Genomic DNA, 26,224 nt, shown 5'->3' on the forward strand with positions numbered 1-26,224 from the left:
GCCGAGAGACGTAGTCTCTCCAGCGTGTCCTGGGTCTTCCCCGGGGCCTCCGCCCAGTGGGACATGCCTAAGTTTTCTAAAGAAATGAAAGTCTTTCATTTGGGAATTAGACTGATAATAAAATCTGCATTAGTCAAAATATTGTTTTGTCAAATAAGTATGGAAAAAAATAGGAATTTCTCAACAACAAAAAAAAACTGAACCTTTTTTTGCTCCTATTTGTCTGACCACCATCATTGTATAAATGTGCATGTGAGAAAGGTGAGGTGCTGCAAGTCAAAATGCTATAAAAGTTCATACTATCTACCCTTTGCTGAAATTAACCAAGTATATGACACATTACCTAACTGCCTAGAATATCCCTTTTTTTCTGCATCAGGCCGATTCTGCTTTGGCTTTGCCCAAACATTGTGACTAACATGTTCTCAACAAGGGCTTGAAACATGCATTACATATTATTCAACATACCCCCCCACCCTACTCATACAATTATTTTTCTGTTGCCGTAGCAACAGAAAACAGCAAACCACATAGAAAGGAAAAGTGGGCGTTCCAAATTCCAAACATTCTTCATTGGGCTTTATTACCACCTTGTGGTCAACAAAGTGTACTGCAGGCTTTGAAAAGGAACAGTGGTTTAAGCATTTATTCCAAACTGCACAGAATAAACAAAAGTTTAAAAAAGTTTTCATCACTCATCAACACAAAACTTTAAACAATGGATTAGAAAACTTAGAGTAAACAGAGGCATGAAACATACAAGTGATATTTCACATGCCTGAGGAATTATGACATATTTTCACATAAAATGACGAGTATGTGCACAAGAGTCTTTAAAGAAATATTGTTTAAACAAGACAAAAACCCAAACTATACATATTGTTTAAAATGTAAATAAAAAATTAAATCCAATAAAAAAGAAATACATTATCTATACAAAGGATTTTATCCTTCAAAATGACAGATTTTGGGTTTAAACCCCTGATTGATAACACACATATATTACAATTTAACTGCATTACTTTTAGTTTTGCACAGAATAGATTTTTTATTTCAATGCCTCTCTTTTAAATTTGTGGCCTTTAGTTTCACTTTAAAGTCTTTTGTTATCATACCAGGGAGTTTAGGGGCAACCTTAAACACTAAAAGAACCGTTTCGGTCAGTTTGTATTGAACTAAAACCAGCGAGAGCTGCTTTTAAGCCTTTAAATGTTTACAATAAGTGACTTTGAGAGGTGTTTTATTTTCCTATATTGAATAGTTGTAACTTATTTTACTTTTGCCAGCAAGTTCCTTTCAAAACAAAATGCTGCCCTTGTCAAATATTATCCTCCAACTGAGCAGATTAGGATGAGCTTGGTTTACCTTTATCCTTTTTCTCCTTTCACTAATAAATACAAACATTACAAAACTGGTGTACAATCCAATTTTCCTTTTAAATCGAAATTCTAAAGAACTTCATCATTTTTCTTCAAAGCCACAGAGCTGCAGTGCAGGGATAAAAGAGCCGCCGCGGAGCCCCTGGTTGGAGGCCCCTGTCCTAATTATAGTGGGTGATTTGATGTAATGCTTTCAAACCCTAATTTTAAAAGACAGAGAAGCCTAACGTTTAAATTCAACAGGGAAAAGGTGAATCTAGAAGAAGAGGTATGAGCGCATAAGCTTTTGTACAGCTAGTGCCTTTATCTTAAACTTTGCATGTGAACAGGAAAAACAAAGGACAGACTTCTTCCAGATCATAGTTTCAGCGAGTTGACCTCGATGATCTGCTGCAGGATGTTGTCCACATCGGCCGTCTCCAGGCTGATTCCGTTTAGGTCCAGCTGGGGCAGGAGCGCCGTGAGAAGAACCACCACGTTGTTGCGGATGTCGTGCAGATTCTGCTGTGCTAATCTGAACAGGAGAGGGTATCAATAAAAACGAAAAAAGATTAGATTTGACTTCCTACACATCCACTGGGAAAACAACAAATCTACATTGAGTACCAGATCATCAGAGATGTCACATACTGCAAAAGAAAAAGATTCAGTTTTAGCAGAGCTCAGCCTTAAAGGGATGTTAAACAGTCTTTACCAGGTTTGAAATATTCTACTTTCAAAATGAAAGCAAAGCAAAAACTGGTTTGCTGGACTGAGAAAATTTGGTTACCTTCCAGCACAAAACCAGCTTCATGTACACATCTAAAGGTATGATCAAAAAAATTGATTTAAGGTGTTTCTCTAAGCTTGTTTTACAAAATAAAAATATTTCATTTTATTTAACGATGTGTTGGAAAACTGGTAAAAAAGGGATGAGTAAAATGTCTTACCTTCAAAATAAAAGGTACATTTAGTCATAACTGTTCCTTTTATCAGCTTTTACCTGACACATGTTTTATTTTCTTTGCATAGAAAAATCTCTAAAAGTGTCAATCTGTCCATCAGTAAGTTGACGTTTACCTGCTGTCCTCATAGGACTCGCCGTCACTCCCTCTCATCCTGCTCTGACCGTCAGCCCGCTCTCGCCTGACTTTGTTCTGCTCCAACTGATCCCTGGACTCGGCTTTCTGACCTGGGACCAGTAGCCCCTGAGGCACTGCACCCAAATTTGGATCAGCAACTGAAGGACACTGATGGACACAAAATAATTATTTTATACGTCCCATGACGTTTTTTTAAACCTCAATTTTTCTCTAAATAAAGGAGCCAAAAAATACATAATTAAATAAATTATAAACACAATATTTGCATGTTTTGCAATGTGCTTTAAGGAGACAAAGCCATTTTTTATATGCACAGAAAAACAACTACCGGTACTACAGCTTTTTTATCTCCTCAAAAGGAAAACTTTCTGTTGTGGGAAAGCACTTTTCCACCTCTCAACAACAATCAATGTCTCCTCGGTCTGCAAGCTACAATTGTCATGATTTTTTTTTTTTGCCATTTCCTCTGTGTACTAACAGCAGTGAGTATTTATTCCAAATACTAGTTCCCCTTTTTTAACTTGTGATGAACAACACTCACCTCAGGTGGATCAGTCTGGCAGCCGACCTCCCTGATTGCCGCTTGCTCTTTTTCAGTTTTATCGTCCGCTGTCATCGTGCCTTGAGTTGTCCTTTCCACCTCCAGCCCCAAAACGCCACGCAGCCTCAGGACCTCTTTCTCCATCGTAGCAAGCCTCTGCAGTTTAGCTTCCCGGTCGCCCCCTTCTGGAGGCTGAAGGGGATGATCTCCTCTGTTCAGCGGAGGCACAATTACCATCTGGGTGGTTTGGAGAGATTGGGTCCAAGTGTGACTGGGGCTAGTGGGGTTTAGCTGCAGTACTCCCGAGTTGTCCGAGTGGCTGTCGTCCATTTCAACTTGGGAACTAGTTTGCTTCCCGTGATGTGAATCCTCATCGACATTTGCGGAGCTCAACTCATTTTGTCCAAAAAGGTACTGCTTCTTTTTCACATTATAGGATCTCAATTCAGGGTTCTTTTTACGGCTGCAGAAAACAAAGCAAGGCTGGTTATTGTGTTGCATATCAACGCAGCTCTTTTTGCAGGTTTAAACAAAAAAAAGTCCTGTATTTTCTGCATTATAGTTTATAAGGCCCACCGTCAATAAATAGTCTATTTTCAAACTGATGGGATATATATGGCGCACCAAACTATAGGATGTATTAAGCAAGACAAAAAAGTCAGAGATAATTCAGTCAGATCTTATCAACAGCGTTCAGCCTGCACGTTAGCCATGTTTGAAGCATTAGCCACTTTAGCATATTCAGAATACCTGTAATTCCCAACGTCGTTTGTAGCATATAATATAAAAGACTGATACCACTGAAACACAATGGAGTGATTTTTGTGCCATTATTCCAACTTCCTGTTTTGAGCGTAAAACTTTAAAAATGTTGTGTGCTCAAAAAAATTGTTTTGCTCTTAAAAATATGTGCAATCAAAACAAATTTCACTCCAGAGAAATTCTATTTCTTCTGCGCTCAAAACAGAGCAGGGCACCACGTTACAAATGTACCACAAAAGCCAGCCAATTACAGACGTGAAAATAGTTTTGATTGAACATATTTTTGAGTTTCAAGTGCAAAATAAATTTTTGAGCAAACAAATTCTTTTTAAAGTTTTACGCTCAAAAAAGAAAGTGCTTTGAATAATGCCGCACAAATCCCTCCATATGACTATGCTAACTCCCAACCTTGATAGTGATACATAAAAAAACACAGTTGACACCACTACACGTATTGACAATAACACCCAACCAAACATTTTGACAGAGCGGCCTTGCAAAATCCCATTGACATCAGTAAGCAGATCAGAATGAATCCATATATAAGGTGCTCCAGATTGGAACATAATCCTGCTTCTGCAGTTCAGACAAAGACAAACACGAATGTGTCTTTAACTGGAATTCTTGCAGTCATGCAACACACAACATGGCCCACCTAAAAATGTTTTTGTTCTTCTCCTGGCTTATATTTTTGTGTCTGTCTTCCTTTGTGTCACTCTCTTTGTCCTGAGGCTGATCATCTTCAGGTATCTGTGCTTGCATGGCTTCATTTTTGTCTCTAATTCCTGCATGATTTTTAGCAGACTTGTCCTGGAGGTCCATATCCTTTTGTGTCACCGCATCAATATTAGTGTCCCTTTCTGCGTTTTGATCCAACGGGTCTAGGGAGTCTGTTTCAAGGCATTCAGACGCATTCCCCTCAGGATGGTTCTCAAGTCTTAACATTTCAGAGAACGGAGATAAGGGCTGCTCCGGAGTGACTGAAGTGTGCGACAAAATGAGCTGCTTCGGCTTTTCTGACTGATCAACCTGAAACACAACAAAAACAAAATGATTTAATTTATCTTAGTTAAACTGTAAATGACAGAAAATCTTGACCCAAAAACAGTAAAAAAAGACAAACCTCAAATGACCTTTGACGTTTTCTGTTCTCTCTGCAAGATAAAAAGGTAATAAAGGTCAATGAAAGTGATGTAGCATTCTTTTTATGTAAAATAATTGAACTTAAAACTTGTTTAAGTGTTTTAAGTGTGTACAGCTACTGCTAACTTTCATAGCGAAGAGGAATACTGAGACCTTTCTTTTTTGTAATGAACTTCAGCCAATCAACAGTTTTCAATAGCAGCTCCACTCTAACCGGTCCGTCCCATTTTTCTATGGACCTTCATTACTGCAAATTATAATTAATTAATTGTTGATTCATATTTTTGGGTTTGGTCATTTTTAGATGACCTTTAAGATGAAAAACCATGACTATCCAGCAACAATGGCAGAGATTAAATGTTGATTTGAAGAGATTTTCTAAAAAGTGGCAAAATGAAGCGTATCTGAGCGGCTGTAAAGAGAGGAAAATGCAAAGAGAAAGGATGAAATGTATTGCCATACCTTCAAATGTGCTGGAAGACAGACAAGACAGGAAAAACGATAGAATCCGAACAAAACAGACCCCCCCCCATCCTGTGTGCTGTGCAGAAAGCCAGTTACTGTTGTTTAGAGAACAGAGGTGTGCTCTTTGTGTGCAATCTCGCTGTTTAAAATGAGATAATTAGACAATCAAAGGGTATTTGTGTGGGATTTCATACAGGATCCTGCGGGCAATTAGATATCACATGCACTTGATATATAAGTGTTATTGTAACGCTCTGTAACGCTAGCCCGAGCCGTTACAACTGTGTCTCTTCATCAAGGTAGCAAGATACTCAAAATGAAATAAACGTTTTCAAAATGGGTTATTTAAATAAATAAATATATTTAGAATGTACTACCACTCATGCTCAAACACATACTTGGAAAGCGGGAAATCAAAGAACTAGATGAACTCTTGTTGATGTATAACTTGAGAACATTGCGAGTGCAACAGAAGTGGATTGTGCCCACAGAAAGCATGCATCCACATCCGCTAAACGAAGAATCCCACTCACTGTAATTGACTAATCAATCACCACAGTCTCTGCAGGGCTAAGTTATGGATCCTACAAGTGTTTCTTCAGCCTCAGCAAATCTTAAAAAAAAAATCTACAGGAAAAAAGTTACTTTAAGTGTAATTTGGCGTGAGAAATAGAGGTGTGGCGTGTGGGCGTGAGAGATCAATCAAATGCGTGAGTCTCACGGACAATGCGTGACAGTTGGTAGCCCTGACTTTCATCTGTGTAACATTTTTAGTCAACGCAAGAGAAAGCAAGAATGTTGCTAAATCAATATCCAACTTCTTTGTGTATTTGATGAAGTAATTCCATAATTAAATTACCATATTACCATGAGACTTATTTTTTTGCATAGTTTGAGCAGGGTTGCAAATATTTTCTTTTTCCTAGGGGGAAAAAAATAATGCAAAAAATAATTGAGAATAATTGAATTTACAGCAAGAAGGCCCCCGGTTCAAGTCAGGTTTGGGGGACCTGAAACAGAACATCAATGGGGGACCTTTCTGTGTGGAGTTTGCATGTTCTCCCTGTACACGCGTGGGTTCTCTCCGGGGACTCCGGCTTCCTCCCACCATCCAAAAACATGCTTCACAGGTTAATTGGCAACTCTAAATTGTCCATAGGTGTGAATGGGTGTGTGATTGTGACCCTGCGACAGACTGGCGACCTGTACAGGGTGTCATGCCTTCGCCCGTATGTGGCCGGGATAGGCTCCAGCAGCCCAGTGACCCCGAAAGGAAACAAACGAAAGAAGATGAATGAATGAAAATATTATTATTCTTTTTATTTTTTCTTTCTTCTGACTACTGTGGGATACCAAGTAATCAAACCAGGTTACGGAAGTACCATTGAAAGAGCCATCGTTCAGACCCTGCAGTGGAAGGCAGTTCTCCCCAAAAAACAAAAGTCTCAGAATGATCTCCTGAACCCAAACATGGAGATGTGTTTAGCGACGCTTTTGTAGGATTCTTCTAGGTCTCTCAATCCTTTATATCATCTGTGTCTTTTGTGTAAATGCACACATATGCTAAGAGCATCTAGTTTATGAACACCTTTTTGGACAAGCATTGGGCATCAAATTTGACGGGCTTCAAAGAAAAGCAGTGCACGGAAATTTGACGTGTGAGTCCATTGGGTGTAAACAGAGATTTCTTCGAAAGCGTAGCACTTTTCACCCAAAAGTGCAATTTAGACTCCATTGCGACTTATAATCCGAAAATACTGTATACTGCACAGTACAAAAATGGTACTGTTAGTATAATAAAACCAATAATAGTACAGAATTTTTCACCAGCAAACCCATCATGTGGTGGTAAACTAACATAAACTATCGCGGGAATCCCGCACAACGTTTTTCAAAAGCCGTCACAGGCACCAAAACGGAAATGAGAGCATTTACCAAGAGAGGGGAAACCACAACATGACACGTGAACCCGCATGCACACAGGAAGAAAGCGTTTCTGCACACACTGCTTCTCATTAATGCAGAGGGTGAGGGGTCAAGAGAAAGCAAACTTACAGTTTCTTGTGGGTTTTCTGGTAGCTGGGGGTTAACTGCTCCTCACTCTCATCTCCTTCCTCTGGTGATGAGCAGCTTCTGCACAGAAAGAGAGATTTGACTGAGCAACCAATTATATATATTTTTTTTTCAAGCCACCTATTTTTGTATATATTTTATTTTTATTATTGTGATTATTATTATTGTTATTATTAGTAGTATTTAATATTTATTTATTTATTTATTATGAATCTCATTTTCGATAATAATTTCAATAATAATTGTAATTATAATTTTTAATAATTTAATATTCTTAATAATTTAATATGAATGTCATTTTTATGTCCTTTTTTGATGTTATATAGATAGATTATTATTTATAGATTATTATTTCTGAATGTCGTTTTTTGCTGCCACAGATATATGAAATTTCCCCATTGTGGGATTAATAAAGTCATCATCTATCATCATCTATCTATCTATACAGCCCTGAACACTACAGACCAGTTAAGGCTGACACTACAACCTTTCTCAAGTTTTGCAGACACTGTTGTCTAAAGATCATCCACAACCTGACTTATCAACAGGTATTCAAGAGTGAGGGACAAGGACAATGCAAGACAGGGGAGTTCAGTAAATCATAAGCTACACATGCAACATTTGGACCCTTTCTATAATCAACACTTGACTTATAAAGGGGCATAATGCTTTGCATGATTGGGCTGCTGGTGAAAACTCCCTTCTCACACTGCTAGCTTCTTCCTCAAACTCTCAGGCAGAGTCTGGTTGAAGAACATGAAGTGAAACAGGGGTTCTCACCACACAGAAGTAGTCATAACCCAGTGGAGTAGAATATACTACACTCCGGATGTTAACATGTTAACTGGTATCTATTTTCAGAAACTTTGCTTCAGTAGGTCATCATCTAGAAATCCTTTAAACCAGTTCAGTCTCAGAGAAGTCTGTTTTTTAAAACCTAGATAATTAAAGACGTACAACTTTGATGTCAATCATCTGCACGTTTTAAAAACACCCCGACTTAGACTTTTTTTTGTAGTGGTAACAGTTCTTCTTCACATTGGTTCAAGCACTAGCTTCTCCTTATAAATGATTGTTAAGCTCATTGTTGTGATCTTCACAAAATCCTGACTCCATCTCCTACACCTGCTCCTTTATTTATCTGTAGGGCTGCATAATATGAGTAAACCTGCAATGTGTGGCATTGTGAGGCTGAACAAGTTGCAAGTCCATCTCAAGGCCATTTATGGATGTACAACATTGCAACATTTCTTAAAGGCAAGCTAGAATATTACACATAAGGTCTATGGATACTTATAGGTGCTTTTGGATTATGGGAAGACGTTGGAGATCATCCAATCGTGCAAACGCTACCAGCTGGGATTTAAATCTAAGACATCCTACAGTACTGATCAGCATGACATTAAATACAGTAGGGAATGAAATCTGCTGGTAGCAAAGTCTAGATCAAAGGTCTGGAACCTTAAGCTCTGGAGCATAATGTGGCTCTTTTATTCTTCCAATGTGGCTCTTTGGCATAAAAAAAAGCTATTTAAAAAATAATGGGTCTATAAACTATGCTTTTTTTTCTTAGGTTTTACAACTGGTGTTTTGATTTTGAAATTGAGGTGATCTTAGTACAAATAAATTTCTTTATTTTTCACTCTTTTTTTTTGTGTGTTTTTTACTGCTGTTTGACAGTGAATCAAGAGGCCTTGTGTTCTTCACCAACCCCCCAAAAACAGAGCAAAAGATTGGTGAAAGGTTAAATCTACCGACAAATCTGTTTTTATGAGAATAAGCTTAAAGCACATTTTCTTATCACATGCCGAAGTGTTGTATTTTTCTAAATGGTGAAATGGATTTTTGCGCCTCTTGGTGAGTTAGAAACAGCCCCCAATGGTTGTTTTAGAGTTTATGGATGCAGACCTAGGTCTTTTGGTAAAACAACACAAAATCTATGTAGGTTAACTCAAAAGTCTTTTTAGGATACAAACAAGTATTATTTTGTTTGCGCTTTCACAGGCATCTGCAAAAATTATCCCAAGAAAAACTCTTTGCAACTAGAGCGAATGGAAAAGCTCCATCAACTTGTCCTGCAAGAACAGACTGAGTGACAAAGTCACAGTAGAATTCTGTGAAACATGCACCTGTAGCGTGGATTTGGGTTTTGACTGCAGTTCCAACTTTCAGGAGTGACCTTATAATAGTTTGCGGGGATGCTTCTCCACTTTAGACAATCTTCACACTGTAGCCACATGGGACCCCTATGGATTCAACCAAGAAAGCCATCAATCAGTAAGCAGAAAAGCTACAGGATATTCTTATCAGAGATCATGAAAACAGTAACCTCATTGGGTTAAGATTAGTAAGTTATGTCTTTTGAGTCAAATTCAAATCAACTTTAATTCTAAAGCACCTTTCATGGAAAAAGAACAGCTTTTGCTGTACATAAAAACAAACAAAAATACCAATAAAATAATCAAATAAGCCAACTTTCATGAAAAGAGTGTTTTTGGCATTTTTGACATGCTCTTGTGCCACATTTTCTTAAAACATTTGTAAATAAAATTAGGCTTAAAATTCCATTTCTGGGTGTTTCTTAATTCCGATTGTTGTGAATCAGGAAATGTAAAAATACAGTTAGAAAAACTTGTATGGCTCCTAAATCGCCATTTTGTTTCTTGTTGCTAGAAAAACGTGTGTAAACAGATGGATGATGGGAAATGGGGGCAGGCTTATTCCACGCCAACAGTTCCACCCACAACTCAGAAATAAATTTCTAATAAACTCCTGCTGCTCTACAGAAACTATGTCCAAGAAAACAACACAGGTTTTTTGATTTTGGCTTTGGACACTCACTCGTCTCCACTTTGCTGGCTTTCCTCGTCGTCCTTCTCCGCAGTCTGGAACTCTCGCTCTCTAGCCTTCTTGTCTGCCACTTCCTTCCAGTAGTCATTCAGTTTCAGCCCCAACGCTCCAAGAGTAAGTCTTACATACAGATACATTTGTTTTAGAGTCTTGCATTGAGCTAATAAACACACTCATGAGTGACAGCATGTATCTGAAGTAGAAAAAGATGAATGCATTTCTTTTACATACCTGTATTCCTTGGTGTACTCAAAGTCTTGCTTGTTATGAGCAGGCTTGAGAAAGTTGCACTCAATGACACCAATCACCCCAATCCCGGCTCTTTGCCCTGAGACCTGGATGAGATTAGGAGTGATGTATGAACTGAGGCTGTGATGCACTTATGAACTGAAATTAAAAACTGTTTGTTTACCTTAAGCTGGTAGCCCACTTTCTCATACGCCTTAATGAGTCGATTCTTGTGGTACATCATGATGCCATAATGGTCCTTGTTTTTACTGTTTATTCCAAAAGTCACCTTCACCTTCTCTTTCTGGTGGACACCAGTTAACGAAAAGGGCAGCGTTTGGAAAAACAACATTGTGAATCCCTAAACTTCTTGAGTTCTGTCACATGTTTGACAGAGGAGGAAACAAATCTGCAACTAAACGCTAAAAGAAAAATTATGAAATAAAATGTAGGTTCTTTGAAATTAATAGAAAAATCATATGAACTGAAGATAGAATATAGTGGTCCCTCGGAATATCCAGCTTCACCTTGAGGAGTCCTATTTTGTGACATTTTTCAGCACAGTTTTGCATGATTTTTATTTTTTTATTAACAGTGCACTGTCTTCTGCATCCTTTTTGGCTGCAGGCATGTCAATCAATCTCTACCGTGCCATGTCTCCTGTACAGACTACATTCAGCTCGCCAAATTGACATAAATCTTTGATTACGATCAGATCTTTGATTTCATTCTATAATACTGGACTTATTTTTCTGCAAAGGTTTGAACTTTAAGAGAAAAAAAGTGTGAACATGTTGGTCTGTATGAGAAAAGTGTGTAAATTATATAAAAACAACTGTAATCCCACTTTGTGGGTCCACCTATTGCAGGTATTTTTAATACAAAGTAACTATCGGAATAAACGAGGGAACACTGTATATTTTCTCCAAACATGTCTGACTCTCAGTTCACAGTAAAAATGAGGATTGATTAATTCATCAAAGCCACAAATATCTTACCCCCCTGTTTGTGGCTAAACATATCGAGTTGAGTCGCAATAGGATACACTAAACTGGGGTTTGTACACGTCATGTTCGATGTAGCTCAGCTTTTTCGACACCAGCCTTGCCTGAATTTTCTTGCCCCTCAGTATCACCTGAGTCCTTGGCTTTAGATACAAAATACTGAGGTAGGCCTGAGAAGAGAAGATGCACATAGGAGAAAAGACACATTTGAATCAATGTAGTGTCGTTAATACTCTGAAAACCCAAGGCATTTTCTGTTTCAATCTTAAATACTTTTGTCAGGGGTCACCACAGTGAATCACCCTGCAAACCTGCACATGTGATTTAGCTTCAGTTCTACAGGAAATGCCCTATGTGACCCAACCCTCTGCATTTATCCAGACTTGGGACAGGCACATGGAAATACCCCTATGAGGTTCACCGCACGTGGCAGTCTGAGACAGGCTCCCATCTACACACTAACCAGGTCCCGATAGCCTCTGAGATCAGATGAGAATGGGCAAACAGTTTACAACTGAATGTGAAAGTTAGGTTGTTGCTCACCATTTGTAATATCCCTTCAGGGGTCGCTATACTGAACCAGCTTTCAGTGATTTGCACAAGTGGTTTGGCAGAGATTTTTGTACACTGTATGACCTTCCTGACACAACCCTGTGTTTAATCCAGGTTAGGGACCGGCACAGGGAGACCCAGACTTGGCTACATTGTCAGTCAGTAGCATGAAGGGTCTTGCCTAAGGACCCACACTGGATGAAGCTCATTGCTTTGAAAGTCGGGTACTAACTCTATTAGTAACAGGTAATGAAGCTGGTTGTTTAGAAAACCCCACTATTGCAGTAAACACAAACTGATGTCTACAAAACCACAAGCTATCTCTTACGGAGGTTTGTGCTTGAAAGTGGAGGTAAAATTCTTTCTCACACCCCCCGACACCAGGTTCTAGTATGACTTACTCCGGTCTTAACCACAACCGCTGTATCTGTTACCTCGTTTCAAGCTTTATAGCATGAAACGGGCCTTTATAGCAGCAGAGGAGAGAATGAAGAGTAGTAAATTCCAACATCCGCCAAATCTCTTACTTTTTAAAAAAAATATTTTTTTTCAAGATGCAATGTTTCAAAGCACGTTTGTTCGGCATCTTTTATAAAAAGGAATATCTTTGGAGGGTTAAATGTTGGAGTGGGGAGAAGTCATAGGGGTAGGGGAGAAATTCAGATTCAGCCTTATTGTAGTCACAGTAATGTTTGTTTAACCCTTGTGCTGTCCTAGGCACTTTAACATTGGGAGTTGGGTCATCTAGACCCACTAGACCAGGGGTCGGGAACCTATGGCTCGCGAGCCATATATGGCTCTTTTGATGGTCACATGTGGCTCGCAGACAAATCTTTAATTATACTTTTTTTTTCATTAGACCAGTCCTTCTCGGGCGCGATGCGATGCCAGAGGCGCGCAGTAGTAACAGTGCTTAGAGAGAAAAATCTGCGCCAGCGCTATCAGTTTACAATTATCTATTATTTCACAGAGTTTGTACCAGCCGGAAACCTGTGAATTGCCGTGCCTAAAACGGCGCGCTCCCGTCTCTGAGAAAGAGCGCGCAGATGCGGGGACGGGATGTGTGAGGAAGAAAGCAGAGGGTGGGGGTGGGGGGGACGGGCAGCAGGTGAATCGCGCAGGGATTGTAATAACGTAAAACCCGCTGCCTGTCACTCACTGCAGCGTGTGAGTGTGTGTTTGGCTCCGTATCTGCATGTGATCAATCTGTCTCACATATAAAGAACATTCAGACCTACGATCACGTTTAAAGTCTCAACGCCTGCATGAAGCAGAAACTCACCACGTATCACCCAGACTAGACATTCAGCAAAACTACCACGAGAAATACTCATCATTTATCAGCAACAGCATAACAATGTTATTAAAAAGAATCCACAGACTTATTGTACTTTAAAAATGTTGAAATTAAATAAAATGCACACATTCACTTGTATTTTTAGTTTTAAACATATTGTCGCGGACTGAGTTGGATGGCTGTTGGGCCGCGTTGAAAGTTCTGGAGTTCATTAAACGCATCAAGCAGAGATCTGATTGGCTCTCAGTTCTGTCGCTCAGCCTGTTGTTAGTTTGGACCAATGGGGTTCAGCTATGGGCCAAATAAGGGAAATGGGAGGGCTGGAGCGGGAGCAGGTGAATATAAAGTTGGGAGAAGCACTCTCGTCTCAGCGGGAGAGATTAAGGAGTTGCTGAATTAATTGTTCGGCGTTTGTTGTGGTCTGCAGTAACCAGAATTAAGAACCTTAAATGATGTTAAGTCTCCGTGCCTCAGTGTGGAAAAGGGACACAACATTATTGTATGGCTCTTTCGAAATTACATTTCAAAATATGTGACGTTTATGGCTCTCTTGGCCAAAAAGGTTCCCGACCCCTGCACTAGACAGTACTTTGAACCTTTTTTCCTTAATGATTTGTGATCTTCACTGGTTTCCATGGATTACATGAAATTTTTCCCCCTTTATCCACCTTTGTCATGATAGGGAGAACACGTCAATGGTCATCTTGACCCCATAAGATAGCACAAGGGTTATATGACATATTTCAAACATATACTTTTCATTGACGTTGCACCTTTTAATAGCTTGGAAAATACGGTATAGAGTGCCAGCAGGGAATGCTGGGATATATTTATTGAGAAGCAAAGGCAAGGGAGTTTCTTTGACATTGCATTTGCTCTGCTGACTCACCCGCAGGCTGTAATACATGTCTGGGATGTTCTGGTGATGTCTTAAGGACCCGCTGTTGCTCAGACCCTTCTTTATCTCTTCTGTTTGAATCTCGGGCAAACGAAAGTCCGTTGGGTCCGTCTCAAAATCGATTTCTGTTTTGCCATCTTTAGCCCTAGACAAAGGAAACAGCAGTTAGAAGAGAAGAGGGTGTTCTGAATACAAACCATATCAAATATTATTTACAGTGTAATTCTATAGATGACAATCTTCTACAGCAGGGGTCGGCAACTGGCGGCTCCGGAGCCGCATGCGACTCTTTCATCCTTGTGCTGCAGCTCTCTGTGTTTTTGTAAAATAACTATTACGATCTAAGATTGTCGTGGTGCCTTTAACACTGTCGGGTAGCGCGAGTGGGCAGGAGGAAGAGAGCAGCGTGAACGCACGGAGGTGTGTGTTGTGAATGCCGACCAGAGTCTGTTTTGGGATGGAAAATTCTTTTAAAAAGACAGTCAGTGGCAATCTCGTAACGCCCACTAGTCTAAAACCACCCATTTCCGCGTAAAATTAATTAAATTTGCGTTAGGACGCCCCTTACTATTCTGTCAACTGTCTGCTATGATGACCATATGTTGCATTGTCTGCGTAGAACAGTAGAACATGATGGAGGGGCGGTTGCAGGCAGGGGAAAACAACTTGGAGCTGCAAAGGTGTGAACAGGTACAGAGGCGGGGCTTAGATTTACCGCTTATGATTCCAGAATCGCAACAAACTAAGCTGCTTCCTAACAAAAAATAGTTCTCATCCATAAAATTAATATACTTAATTGGGTTTACTGGATTTAAAGGGAAAAAAATAGAAAGGAATCTGCATCAAAGTGAATTTGTTTCCATCATCTCACTTATCTTAACTCTGGGTGATACAAGGTTGTGTAGAATGGATAAAAGATCAAAGGAAACATAACGTTCATAAATATTTAAAAAAAATAATTAAATAAATATCCCGACAGCATTTTGAATCAATACAAGTATCGCCAAATGAACTATTGTGATATTTTTTGCAAAACGTTTGTTTTCTGACACCCCTAGTGTTGCGGCTCCCTGTGCCTTGATTTCTGTGGGAAACTGATCCAAATGGCTCTTTGAGTGGTACAGGTTGCCGACCCCTGATCTACAGCATAGTTTTAATAGAAAAAAAAAAAAGTTTGTGAAGCTTCACATTGATTAATCATATTCATTTTATGTGCTCCTTCCTTACAAAAGGGAAACAAAATAAAGACTCAAGGTCCTCCTCAAGAAGACAAGTAAGATGAAAAGTGGTCTCTTTACCCTGATTTCATTCAGAAGTAATCAAAAAACAAAACAAAACAAAATAATGTGTGAGCAAATGACCTGCGAATATTCCAGATTAGGATCTTGGTTCCTTTTTTGGAGTGAATAGAGTCAAAGTGAGCGTGTATCTGCTCCTCTGAGCTGATGATGGAGTGTTTCAGGATGGCTGCCAGGCTGGCCGTTGAGTCTTCAGTCACAACCAGCAACTGTGATACTGAATTAAGGCAATAACATAGTGACAAGTGCAAATGCATCGTTTCTTCTTGGTACAAACCTGTATTACAAGCTTGCTGTCATAGCCTTGTACCCGAACTGTGTATTTGCATAGAAAGCAAGTCACAACGTGACATTCAAATAATTTACTTAGTAGTCTACTGTAGGGATCGCATGCACAACTTACAGTGCTCAACAGCAAACACACATGCAGTATGTGGCTTGTGGTTTAATTATTGGAAAATTGGAAAAAATTCCTGTCTGTTATTTGCAAGGATATTGGTTTGTTGGTTGAAAGGCACAATAGGAACCATGACAGCCTGAGCTTTGATGTTATGCAGGTAGGTCTGGGAGAGCATTCCCACTGACTGACAGCCGCCGTTCTTGGTGAATATGAGCGCATCGCGGCCCAGACGCATGGAGCCGGACTTGAAGCCATTCCCATAAACGCCGATGGCCTGCTGGCTGCTTTTACCAGAGCCCTTTTCCGTAAAACCGAAGCTGGGAAAAACAAATCAAATCAAACTTTAATTATAAAATAGCGCTTCTCATGCATTTTGTGCAGCTCGAAGCGCTTTAACATTAAAAACAGAACACACACAACATTACAGTAAAAACCCAACCCACCCTTCACCCTTCCCACTTCCCACCGTTAAAACATATGACCCATGGCCCCCATGTACAAAGAATGATGACTATGTAGCTAAAATAAATAAATAAGCAAACAAACAAACAAGTAAGGCTTGGCTCTGCTGTGAGGAAACGGTATTTGGGAATCTTTTCATACCAGGAGCCGGCCCGGCCATGGGAGCATCGCCACAGCGCCCACGCATACCGGGACAACACTGGGGTCCACTTCACAGCCGTGAAGCTGCAAAGCTACACCCCAGCCGCCCCAGCAAAGCAAGAACTGCAGCAACAACTGCTGACCAAGCCGGCAAGCCCTGGAGGAAAAGATCCCCACAAGAAACACTGGGGCTAAAATCATGATAAGATGCTAAAATTAAAAACATAAGATGTATATAAAAACATAAAATTGAGAATAAGATGCATAAAATGAAAATAAATACCTAAAATAGCCTAGACTAAAACTAATAAAATAAATTAGCAATTAAAATCAACTAAAAGCTAAATTAAAAAGGTGGGTCTTGAGCCTCTTCTTAAAAACTTCTACAGTCTCTGCGGCCCTGAGGCTCTCCGGCAGGCTGTTTCACAGGCGAGGACCGTAATGGCAGAACGAAGCCTCACCATAAGTTTTGGTCCTCACCTTAGGAACAACTAAGAGACCAGTGCCAGAGGACCTCAGGGTCCGCGACGGTTCATATTTTAAAATAATTTCATTTAAATAAGAGGGCCCAAGACCATAAAAACATTTATAAACCATTAAAAGAATTTTAAAATCAATCCTGAAACGTACAGGGAGCCAATGCAGCGATTTTAAAACCGGTGTAATGTGTTCCCGCCCTCTGGTCCTTGTCAGAACTTGTGCCGCTGAGTTCTGTAGAAGTTGTAAGTTTGAAAGAGACTTTTTTGGTAGACCAGAGAGCAGGGCATTAAAGTAATCTAAACGACTAAAAATAAAAGCATGCATCAGCACCTCTGTGCTGGCAAGGGAGAGGAACGGGCGGACTCTGGCAATGTTTTTGAGATGATAAAATCCTGTCTTAACGACATTTTTAATGTGTGGGATACAATTTAGCTCAGAGTCAAAAAGTATGCCCAGGTTTCTCACACATTGAGAAGGTTTAAAATAATGAAGATGTGGTAAAATCATCTCTCTCAAAAGAAGTATAAATTAACTTTTTGTGGAAAAAAAACAAAATTTTTTTGCAACAGTGGAATCTCCATTGTATCTAGATGATGTCTACTGATTTCTAATATCCCTGTGCATATGAAGGTCCTATTTGTGAGATCATGACTTTACCTGAGCATCTTATGCAGTTTGTTTGGGGTCATGCCGCTGCCATTGTCGGTGAACGTCAAACAGCGCTGATCACCTTCATCTACGACATCTATCCATATCTGCTTAGCAGACACGCCAGGGTCTGATGCATTGTCTGCAAGAGAGGAAAAGGGCATTTATGGGCTAGAACAGACATAAAAAGGTCTCTTTTTAGCTTTTCTCACAAAATATTAATGTTCTCTTCCTTTTCCCCCCAGTCTTCCAGGGAAGTGGGTTGTCCAAAACTTAAAGTCCCCCTACGACTTTTTTTTTTTAAATTTATAAACATGTTCCCAGTGGTATTTTGATTATGATTAGGAATTTTTAACCAAAATACTACAGCATAAATGTCTTAAAAAGCCATATTTCATGTTTATCTGAAGCCTCTATTTCCAAATAGAGGCTACATGGGCTTGACACAAGATGAAGGGGGGCACAAACAACACCGACCAGTCTTCATCTTTAAAAGTTTATCTTGTGTGAAAAGTGATATATTTTTGGCTCCAAATCGTCACTATTTGAACAATGTTTGGAATGATAAAATGAATTTTTCATAAAATTACACCACAAAGACAATTGATGAAAAATGCTTTGAACTACATTATAACACCAGCAAGCAGCACTGGCTGAGGCTCAGAAATGATTTGATGCTAGCACATACAGATTATGGAATTAACTTGCACAGCAAATAAAATGAAATGCCAGCAAGAAGGGAACTGATCGCACGTAATTTTCCAAATATGTGCAGGCAGTGCTGGACTTTTTTCTTGGCCGCACTGACTCAGAGGAAGGGTTAAGTTTAGGATTACGGGTTACGGTTAAACTGCATTCAGACTGAACGCGATTCGTGTCGTAGAAGTGGACAATATCAATGTTAAGTCAACGGTACAGGCGCAACACGGGTTTCAGCTGTGATTTGCTACCTGTCTAAACCAAATTGTCCAACAGAACCTGTCCCAGCTACTCTTGGGTGAAGGCGGGTACACATTGGACAGTCTGTCACAGGGCCGATGGAGCTGGAGCGATCATGATCACTATGCTGGCATCCGGGAGGTGAGCTGGCGGCCAGATATAAACCATTGGGGAGCCAGCCTGCTCCGGCCCGCTGAACTTTATGATATTTTTCTTATTTTCATCAAAGCAATAACAAAAAAAGTCACCTGATTTTACTCTTGTTTTTATTTTTACTCTCCATGGTTAATGCGGGCCAGCAAGCCTTCAAATTTGGACACATTTGGGACTTTACCTTTAAGTTCAAATTGAAATAAATGAGTTTTTGTTACATTTGTTCTCTTTCATAAGAAAAATGCCACATATCAAAAACTCAAAAAACAGGATTTTCATCGGAGGGGGACTTTGAGCAGTCAGGCCCTGTACCCTCTCCTTCCTCACTGAGTCCTTGTAGAATCCATGTTTTATGTAATGAATTACGTTATGTTCTTGTACTTCCATAATTAAACTGTCGTCATCCATGGAGAAAATGGATGCATGCGGTGTTAATGTGTGTTATTGCATGGGCACATCCTCTTAAATAAAAAATGATGTTTTATTTTTAAAGTACAACAGAGATGTTCATTTTGAAACCTTTGTTTGTTTCCAGTTTCCCGGCTTTTTGCAGCAAAACTGACATGTCAAAGGACTAGATATAGAACTCCTGCATAAAGCTTGCGCTGTGGTGCGGAGGGACGTGGAACGCAGACATGACAGAGTTGATGTAAACATTCTTATTGATTGATTTAAGAACGTTCTATTTTTTTGTGAAAACACAACATAACGGAGATGCACCGCAAATGGACTAGTGGAAATCTGCCTTTACAGTCGTATCAAATATCACTAGATTGTAGCTGCCAAAATCTTGAATCAACTAGATTTTAATCAGATAGGATTCAAATTAAATATAGATTTTTCTCATCCCAAATAAATTTTTTGGAAAGCAAAAACAGTTTTCATAAAACTATTGATTCAAACTAAACAAAGGAATTGGAATTCTTAGTTAACCTCATTATGTGTCATCTAAAGGTTGGTTGTAAAAGCCTTTCAATCAAAGGAAGCTCAGAGGGGGACGAGCATTTTCAATATGTGCATCGAAGCTGTGGAACGCATTACCACTGAGCATCCAGCAGACATCCACAGTGTCCATTTTTAAAAACATCTCAAACCTGTTTTTACAGTCAGGCCCTTGACTATAAATGGGACTCTTCTCTGCTGCTGTCAGAAGTCAGAACTCTGTCTCCCCATCTGGTCACCGGCTGGAGCCGTCCCCAGATTTCTAACCATACTACATCTCCCAGAAACCCCCAGCGCACACTTCCTGGATGCCACACACCTGACTCTCATTCATTCATCAATTACAGGATACTTAATCTCTGCACTGTGTGAAATATTGTTTGTGCTATTCTGCCTTCATTACAGATCCTTATCTCCTGAAACTTTTTTTTTTTTTTTTTTTTTTTAAACACACTTCCTGGATGCCGCACACCTGACTCTCATTCATTCATCAATTACAGCATACTTAAGCTCTGCACTGATTCTCACTCAGTGTGAAGTATTGTTTGTATCACTCTGCCTTCCTTACAGAGCGGTTTGGACCTATTTGGACCTGATCTCCTGACCCTGTTTCTGTTTGCCTGGACTTTTAGCTGAGCCAATAAACCTGCTGCATTTGGAATCAGTCGTCTGCCTGTATCTTATGACAACTGCTGTGTTTTACTGTTTTGCTTGTATTCCATGTTTTTATGACAATCCTTGTACTTTTTACCTTTAATTATTTTAACCTCTTTGTTTTTGAGGTTTTATTGTATGGCGCCTTGTTTGACTGCAGCTATATTAAGGCACCATTGAAGTAATTAAACTTGAACTTAAACGCTGAACCACTTCATGAATTGCTGGAGCATTACAGGTACTGTTGTCAGGGGTCTTGCAGATACTTACTGTTCTTCAACGGTTTGTGAATGGATTAAATAAAGTTTGATTTAGTTTATTTTTTTTAACTTTACGACACACTAACCTTTTCCTTTACGTTATTTTATTAAATGAATTTTTTTTATTTTTCTTTAAACCTAGAACCACGATGGAGGGGAATAGCCACATGCGGCTCCGGAGTCGCAGATTGCAGATCTTTTAGATTCCAAATTAAATTAATTTAGAATCCACTTGAAAGCAAAAACACACATGAAATGTTCTTTTTTTCATAGCTGGAAATAAACGTAGGCATCAGGGGGTTAATAAAAGATTAAAAACAACATGTATGCACGAATGCCACATTGTGTGTCGATTAGACTATGTCAAACTGCATTATGTGAGAGTTGTGTTACATATTGAGACTCAATATGCTTTAACTGGAAATGAACATGTTTTCTCTACTTTATTTTTAGTTCATAGCTCTGAAATACTGAAAAACTGATCAAAATGCAAACAAAAACACACAATGATTCATATTTTGTCAGTATTGTGACCCATGCCCACCGCTTAATCCAATACCATGCATGTAAATGTTAGAGATGTTTTGTGTTGAACATGTTACGTCATCCTTGCTTTTGTTAAGTTGTTTGGTTTCCTCTAAAAAAGATGGGGATGTAGGGCTGCATTTTGCAGCATAACTGCCTGAAACATGCAGTCATGTCTCTGTGCTTTTTTTTGCACAGCCAAAAACCAGTTCCTGCTTCGAGCCAGCAGCCAACAAGCAGTCGTCACGTTTCAGCCAAAGGCGGTGGCGCAGAAATGAGTTTGCGCTGTCAACACACTGTCACTTTGAAGTGCAATAGATGAGCCATTTCATTCGTTCGCATGCGCCCAGACGCAGGGACTTTGCACCAAACAAAGGCGTTGAACAGCTCTGTAAGGCTGCCTGTACTGATTTAAAATGCAGCTATAATCAATAACATCACGCGCGCGCAAACAGCTTGGATGCACTTGACATACATACGCCGAAAAACCCGAATAAGGAAGTTCGTCGACCCCTCAGACTCCGTCAGAAAATCTCTAACATGCTGCGCTGTGCGCCACAGCGGAAGAGCGCACCAGAACAAACCACAGAAAAGCTGCAACAGACAAACAGAAAACTGCAAGTGCGCGGAACCGAGCAGAGTTCACAAGTTTCACCTACCTATCAGTTCTGCCACCGCGCTGAACGGCCAGGTGTGACTTGTGGAGTTGCTGTTCAGGAAGGAGGGACTCATCTGGACAAATCGGAACAAGTAAGCAGCAACCGCGTCGTTATTTATGATTTTTTAAAATGATTAGATTGTAGTAGTTTCACTCAAACGAAACTGAATTATGACAGACTTACAGAACTCAGACGAATCCCATGCTCGCTCAGCCTCGCCATGTTTCGCCTTGTTGTGCGTGCGCTCGCAGTGCGTCATCACAGAGGAGGGTGCGCCTTGAGCCTCCACAGACCGAGGAAGTCCCTGAAACACAGACAGATGCTCCTCAAGCAATGTTTACGCGGGGAGGATGGAAGCTCCGGAGATTATTTCCCACAACCTAAATCACTTTAAAGACCCACTCCAATAAAAATCGAGTTTTGGGTGTTTTTTTAAACATGTTCTTGTAGCATTGTTCTCATTATGGAGGACTTATATAAAGAAAGTTAAGATTAAAACTGCATTTCGGAGTATGTCTTTATTCAAATCGTGAATCAGGAGAGGACTAGAGATCCGGTTCAAAGCTGATTGTAGTAGCAGCAAGCCACAACCTCCCTTCTCGGCTCCATTCCAATGCATCCTCTTGCATTGGTCTTCCTTTCGAGCTGGCATTTTGCTCCAAATTGCACGGCTGGAAAACGCTGATATTGCTTGCCACTTTTTTGGGGTGTGTGTGAGGGGCTGTATACTATCGGGAGAGGGTGTAAACAAAGGGCTGATGGGAAATGAAAAAAGGCTTAATGGTGTCAACAGTCCCGGTCACAACTACTCAGAGGCAGATTTCTAATAAACTCCTGAAACTCTGTCCTACTGTCTGTAGACTTAAAAAATAAAATAAAATAGGCCACTCCTTGGTGATGTAGTTAAAGTAAAACTTTGAAAAATAGAAAACAGAAATGATGAATACGAAAAACACATCAGAAGTTATTATAACTGAGACAGGACTTTTCATTTTAAATGCAGAGTTAAACCAGTTAATTAAAATGAACTCAAAGTCAAACTGGATCAATGTAAAAGTGAGTTGATGCAACTTAAAAATGAAAGTTTTCCTGATTAACAAAACCACTGCGGCGGGGGTCTTGGTGTGGGGATGGCTGGGCACTCTCCCTCCTTTTTTTCACATTCCACCATCCATTTTAGAAGTTCATAAACACTCAATTGAGAGCAGGTGTTAGCTCACCTTTGCACAAACACTTAGCGTGATTGAATGAAATATTTCACACTAGTTGGTCTGAAGGCATAAGTATGCGTGTGTGAACACTTTCGGTATTGTCTTCATGTTGACATGTGGACAGTTTTGCAGCCAACAGGTGTGTTTATAACATTTGAGTGTGTGTGTGGACAGGCCCCAGCCCTTTTAGTTTTGTATTACATCTGAACCTGACCGTATTGATAAACATCCAGCAACTTGTTGCTTTATGCTACTTCACCCTTCTACCCCCCCCCCTCTCTTATGAGGTTCCATTTGTGCCAAAAATATCAAAATGTGTTTTTGCGTCCACTGTTATGTCTTTGGTCCATTGTCTATGTCTACTGATCGTGTTTTTGCGTCCACTGTCTATGCTTTGGTCCATTGTCTATGTCGATGCAACTTAAAAATGAAAGTTTTCCTGATTAACAAAGTATAGTTACTGGGTTGATTAAAAAAAAAAGATACAATGAATACTGCCAAAAACTGGGTTTGGACTGGAATTAACACGTTTCTTTCTGTAATTAAACAGACACTGACTAGAAACTTAAACTTCAGGACACGATGACAGGCAAAACGACAGTAGTGTAACAATAATGTCTTTCTTCTTTCCTTGGTGTTGTCGGTTTGCATTAGCAAAGGCAGAGTAAACAGGTAATGTGATCGTTATATCTTGTGACAACAGAATGCTTATTTTAACCCTTGTGTTATCTTAGATGACCCCACCCCTACTTTGACGTGTTATTCCTACCATGACAAATGTGGATAAAGGTGGAAAGATTTCATGTAATCCATGGACACCAGTGAAGATCACAAATCATTGAAGAAGAAAGGTTCAGCGCACTGTCTAGTGGGTCTAGATGACCCAACTCCCAATGTTAAAGTGCCTAGGATAGCACAAGGGTTACTCATAAGCAACTTGTTCAACATCCAATTATTTTTAATCATTTGATTCAAATTCTTGGACAAAGATAAAAGTTTGTGTTCAGTTTTTGATAAAATCGTTATATTGGGGGAACAGGGTGGGTGGAGGGAGGAATCTGGTGAGGGAGGGTGTGTGTGATTATCCCGTGTTTTCTGTTTTAAAAGATTTTCATCTTTTATGACTACAAAAATACAGGGAAAAATATTAAAATCCTAAATGAACTAGAAAACAAACATCAATACTAAAGTAAGGCTTCAACATTTAACATTTTTAACGATACAAAAAATAAATATAAGAATAACAAAGGTAATTTTATTAAAATCAAAATCAAAAGTTAAAAAAAAAAATCTATTAGAAACCCAAAAAGGTAAACATGAACAGCAAGTACATCATTGAATGGATGATGGCAACTGTCCATTATTGCAACCGAAAGTTATTTAGCATGAAGTGGCATTGTATCCGTATGGACCATAAAACATTTATAATTAACTCAAACGTCAAAAACCAAACATGACCATCCAATCAATGATGACCCATAGTACCTAGGTTTTCCGGTTTCTTGTTGTTTCATATTTAAAAATTTCAATTTACTTCTGGAAATTACTTTTGTTGTCCAATACATTTCCTTTTTATTGTGTTTCAGTTTTTGTCTTTTGGTTTCTAGAATTTTGTTTTGATTTCTAAAATATGCTATTTTTACTCTCTGTTTTGCTTTTTTATTTGTTCCTGTGATCTTTAATGTTTTTGCGTTGAGTGATTTGTTGCTGTGATTTGCACTTCAGGGCCACCGCTCGGAGGGGAGCTGGGGGCCAGACCGCTATGGAATGGGGAAGCAACCTGATCGGGCCTCCTGAACTTTATATTTTTCTTATATTCATCGTAACAATAATAAAAAAGGTGCTCTGATTTTATTCTTGTTTTTAATTCTGCCCTCTCGGGTTAACGTAACTAGGACAGCAAGCCTTCAAACTTGGTCAGAGAGAGATGGAAACAGCGTGGAAACGTCCATTTTTCAGACACAGCAGTGGGAGTGAAGATCACTGTAGACTCTAAATGATCTTAAGAACCCAGACGTGGAGACATGAATATCAAGGTTTGTATAGAGTTCTTCAAAATAAATAAGCCTAAACCTTTCTTCACAACCTGTGTCTTCCATGCATTTTAAATGAGATAAACACAACACACACATTTTTGCACAGGTGGCAAGCAAAGCGAAAGAGGGGCGGCTGATCTCCCATCACCACAATCGACCAGCACAGCCACTACACAACGGCGGACACGCCATCAATCTGCCCGTCAATCTCACGCTCCAATTTTTCCTCAGTTGTGAACAAGACCCCAAGTTATTTAAACGTTTCCAGCTTGGGCAGTAGCACTCCACCAACTATGGTCGCAGACTTAGCAGTCGCAGACATCCCAGCTTCATACTTGGGCACAAACCTTCCAAATGCAGGCCTGACTTACTGCCGGCTAAGCAAAGCAAGCTTCTGCTCTGGTCATTAATAGACCGGACAGCCCTCAGTGAGGCTCCCCGTAACCCATACTCCCAAAACACCCTCCAGGATACCACAGGGATTGCGGTTGAATGCTTTCTTCAAATCCACAGAGCACATATGGATTGGTTGAGCTAACTCCCACGAACCCTCCAGCACCCTAAAGAGGGTGTAGAGCTGCTGCACTGTTCGACCATCAGACAAACTCTCTTCTTCAGAACTCTGGCATATACTTGCAGGGAGGATAAGGAATTTGATTGCCTGATAGTTGGAACACACCCTCCAGTGTTCATTCTTAAAAAGGGGAACCACCATCCCTGTCAAGACACTTCCACAGCATCCCTGGCTTTAGGCACTCAGGGCGGGCTTCATCCACTCCCACAGCTCCGAACAGCAGCAGAGAGAATAGAGGTGGAGAACACAGTCCACTCTGACTCAATGTCTCCATCCTACCTGGGTGTCCAGGAAGTGGAAATAACTTATTGATGTGCTTTTGTTGCAATAGTTTGTATTTTATTGCACTTGATTTCAAGCACTTTGATTTGTATATGTTGACATGAAAGGTGCTCTAACAATTAAGTGGACAGACATACAGACAAAGATAGAAATGCCACCAAACTAAAATGGATCTAAAAAAAAAGTTTAAAGGGATCATAACAAACAATGCAGACACGCTGCATCACCTTTTTGGATCAACAGATAAAAATCTTATACCAAATCTTGACATTGTCTTTCCATAGCA

The 26,224-nt window shown here is 39.7% G+C and overlaps 1 protein-coding gene and 1 long non-coding RNA gene across 3 annotated transcripts; one reads left to right on the forward strand and one right to left on the reverse strand.

Annotated features, from left to right (window-relative positions):
* Window positions 1-564: 564 nt before the first annotated feature.
* Window positions 565-22,224, reverse strand: LOC101175172 (MORC family CW-type zinc finger protein 3-like). 2 transcript variants are annotated; one of them, XM_011480018.3, is made up of 17 exons: window positions 22,019-22,224; window positions 21,836-21,908; window positions 17,713-17,845; window positions 16,069-16,289; window positions 15,636-15,783; window positions 14,266-14,419; window positions 11,569-11,697; window positions 10,708-10,827; window positions 10,527-10,630; window positions 10,287-10,415; window positions 9,575-9,691; window positions 7,428-7,505; window positions 4,888-4,918; window positions 4,420-4,793; window positions 3,003-3,465; window positions 2,439-2,574; window positions 565-1,893 (listed from the first exon to the last, which is right to left on the reverse strand). In XM_011480018.3, the coding sequence occupies exons 1-16, from the start codon at window positions 22,055-22,057 to the stop codon at window positions 2,473-2,475; spliced, it is 2,415 nt and encodes an 804-aa protein (XP_011478320.1). In that variant the 5' UTR covers window positions 22,058-22,224; the 3' UTR covers window positions 565-1,893; window positions 2,439-2,472. The 2 variants fall into 2 exon arrangements, with proteins under 2 accessions (XP_011478320.1, XP_004073274.2); XM_004073226.4 differs by having other exon boundaries at window positions 2,439-2,608; window positions 22,019-22,220.
* LOC105354866 lies at window positions 20,303-26,206 on the forward strand. The gene is made up of 3 exons (XR_909407.3): window positions 20,303-21,926; window positions 24,772-25,082; window positions 25,189-26,206. It is a non-coding gene; the product is annotated as an uncharacterized LOC105354866 (long non-coding RNA).
* The last annotated feature ends 18 nt before the right edge of the window (window positions 26,207-26,224 follow it).

This window comes from Oryzias latipes, chromosome 10 (assembly GCF_002234675.1).
Source record: "Oryzias latipes chromosome 10, ASM223467v1".
Lineage (NCBI taxonomy): Eukaryota > Metazoa > Chordata > Actinopteri > Beloniformes > Adrianichthyidae > Oryzias > Oryzias latipes.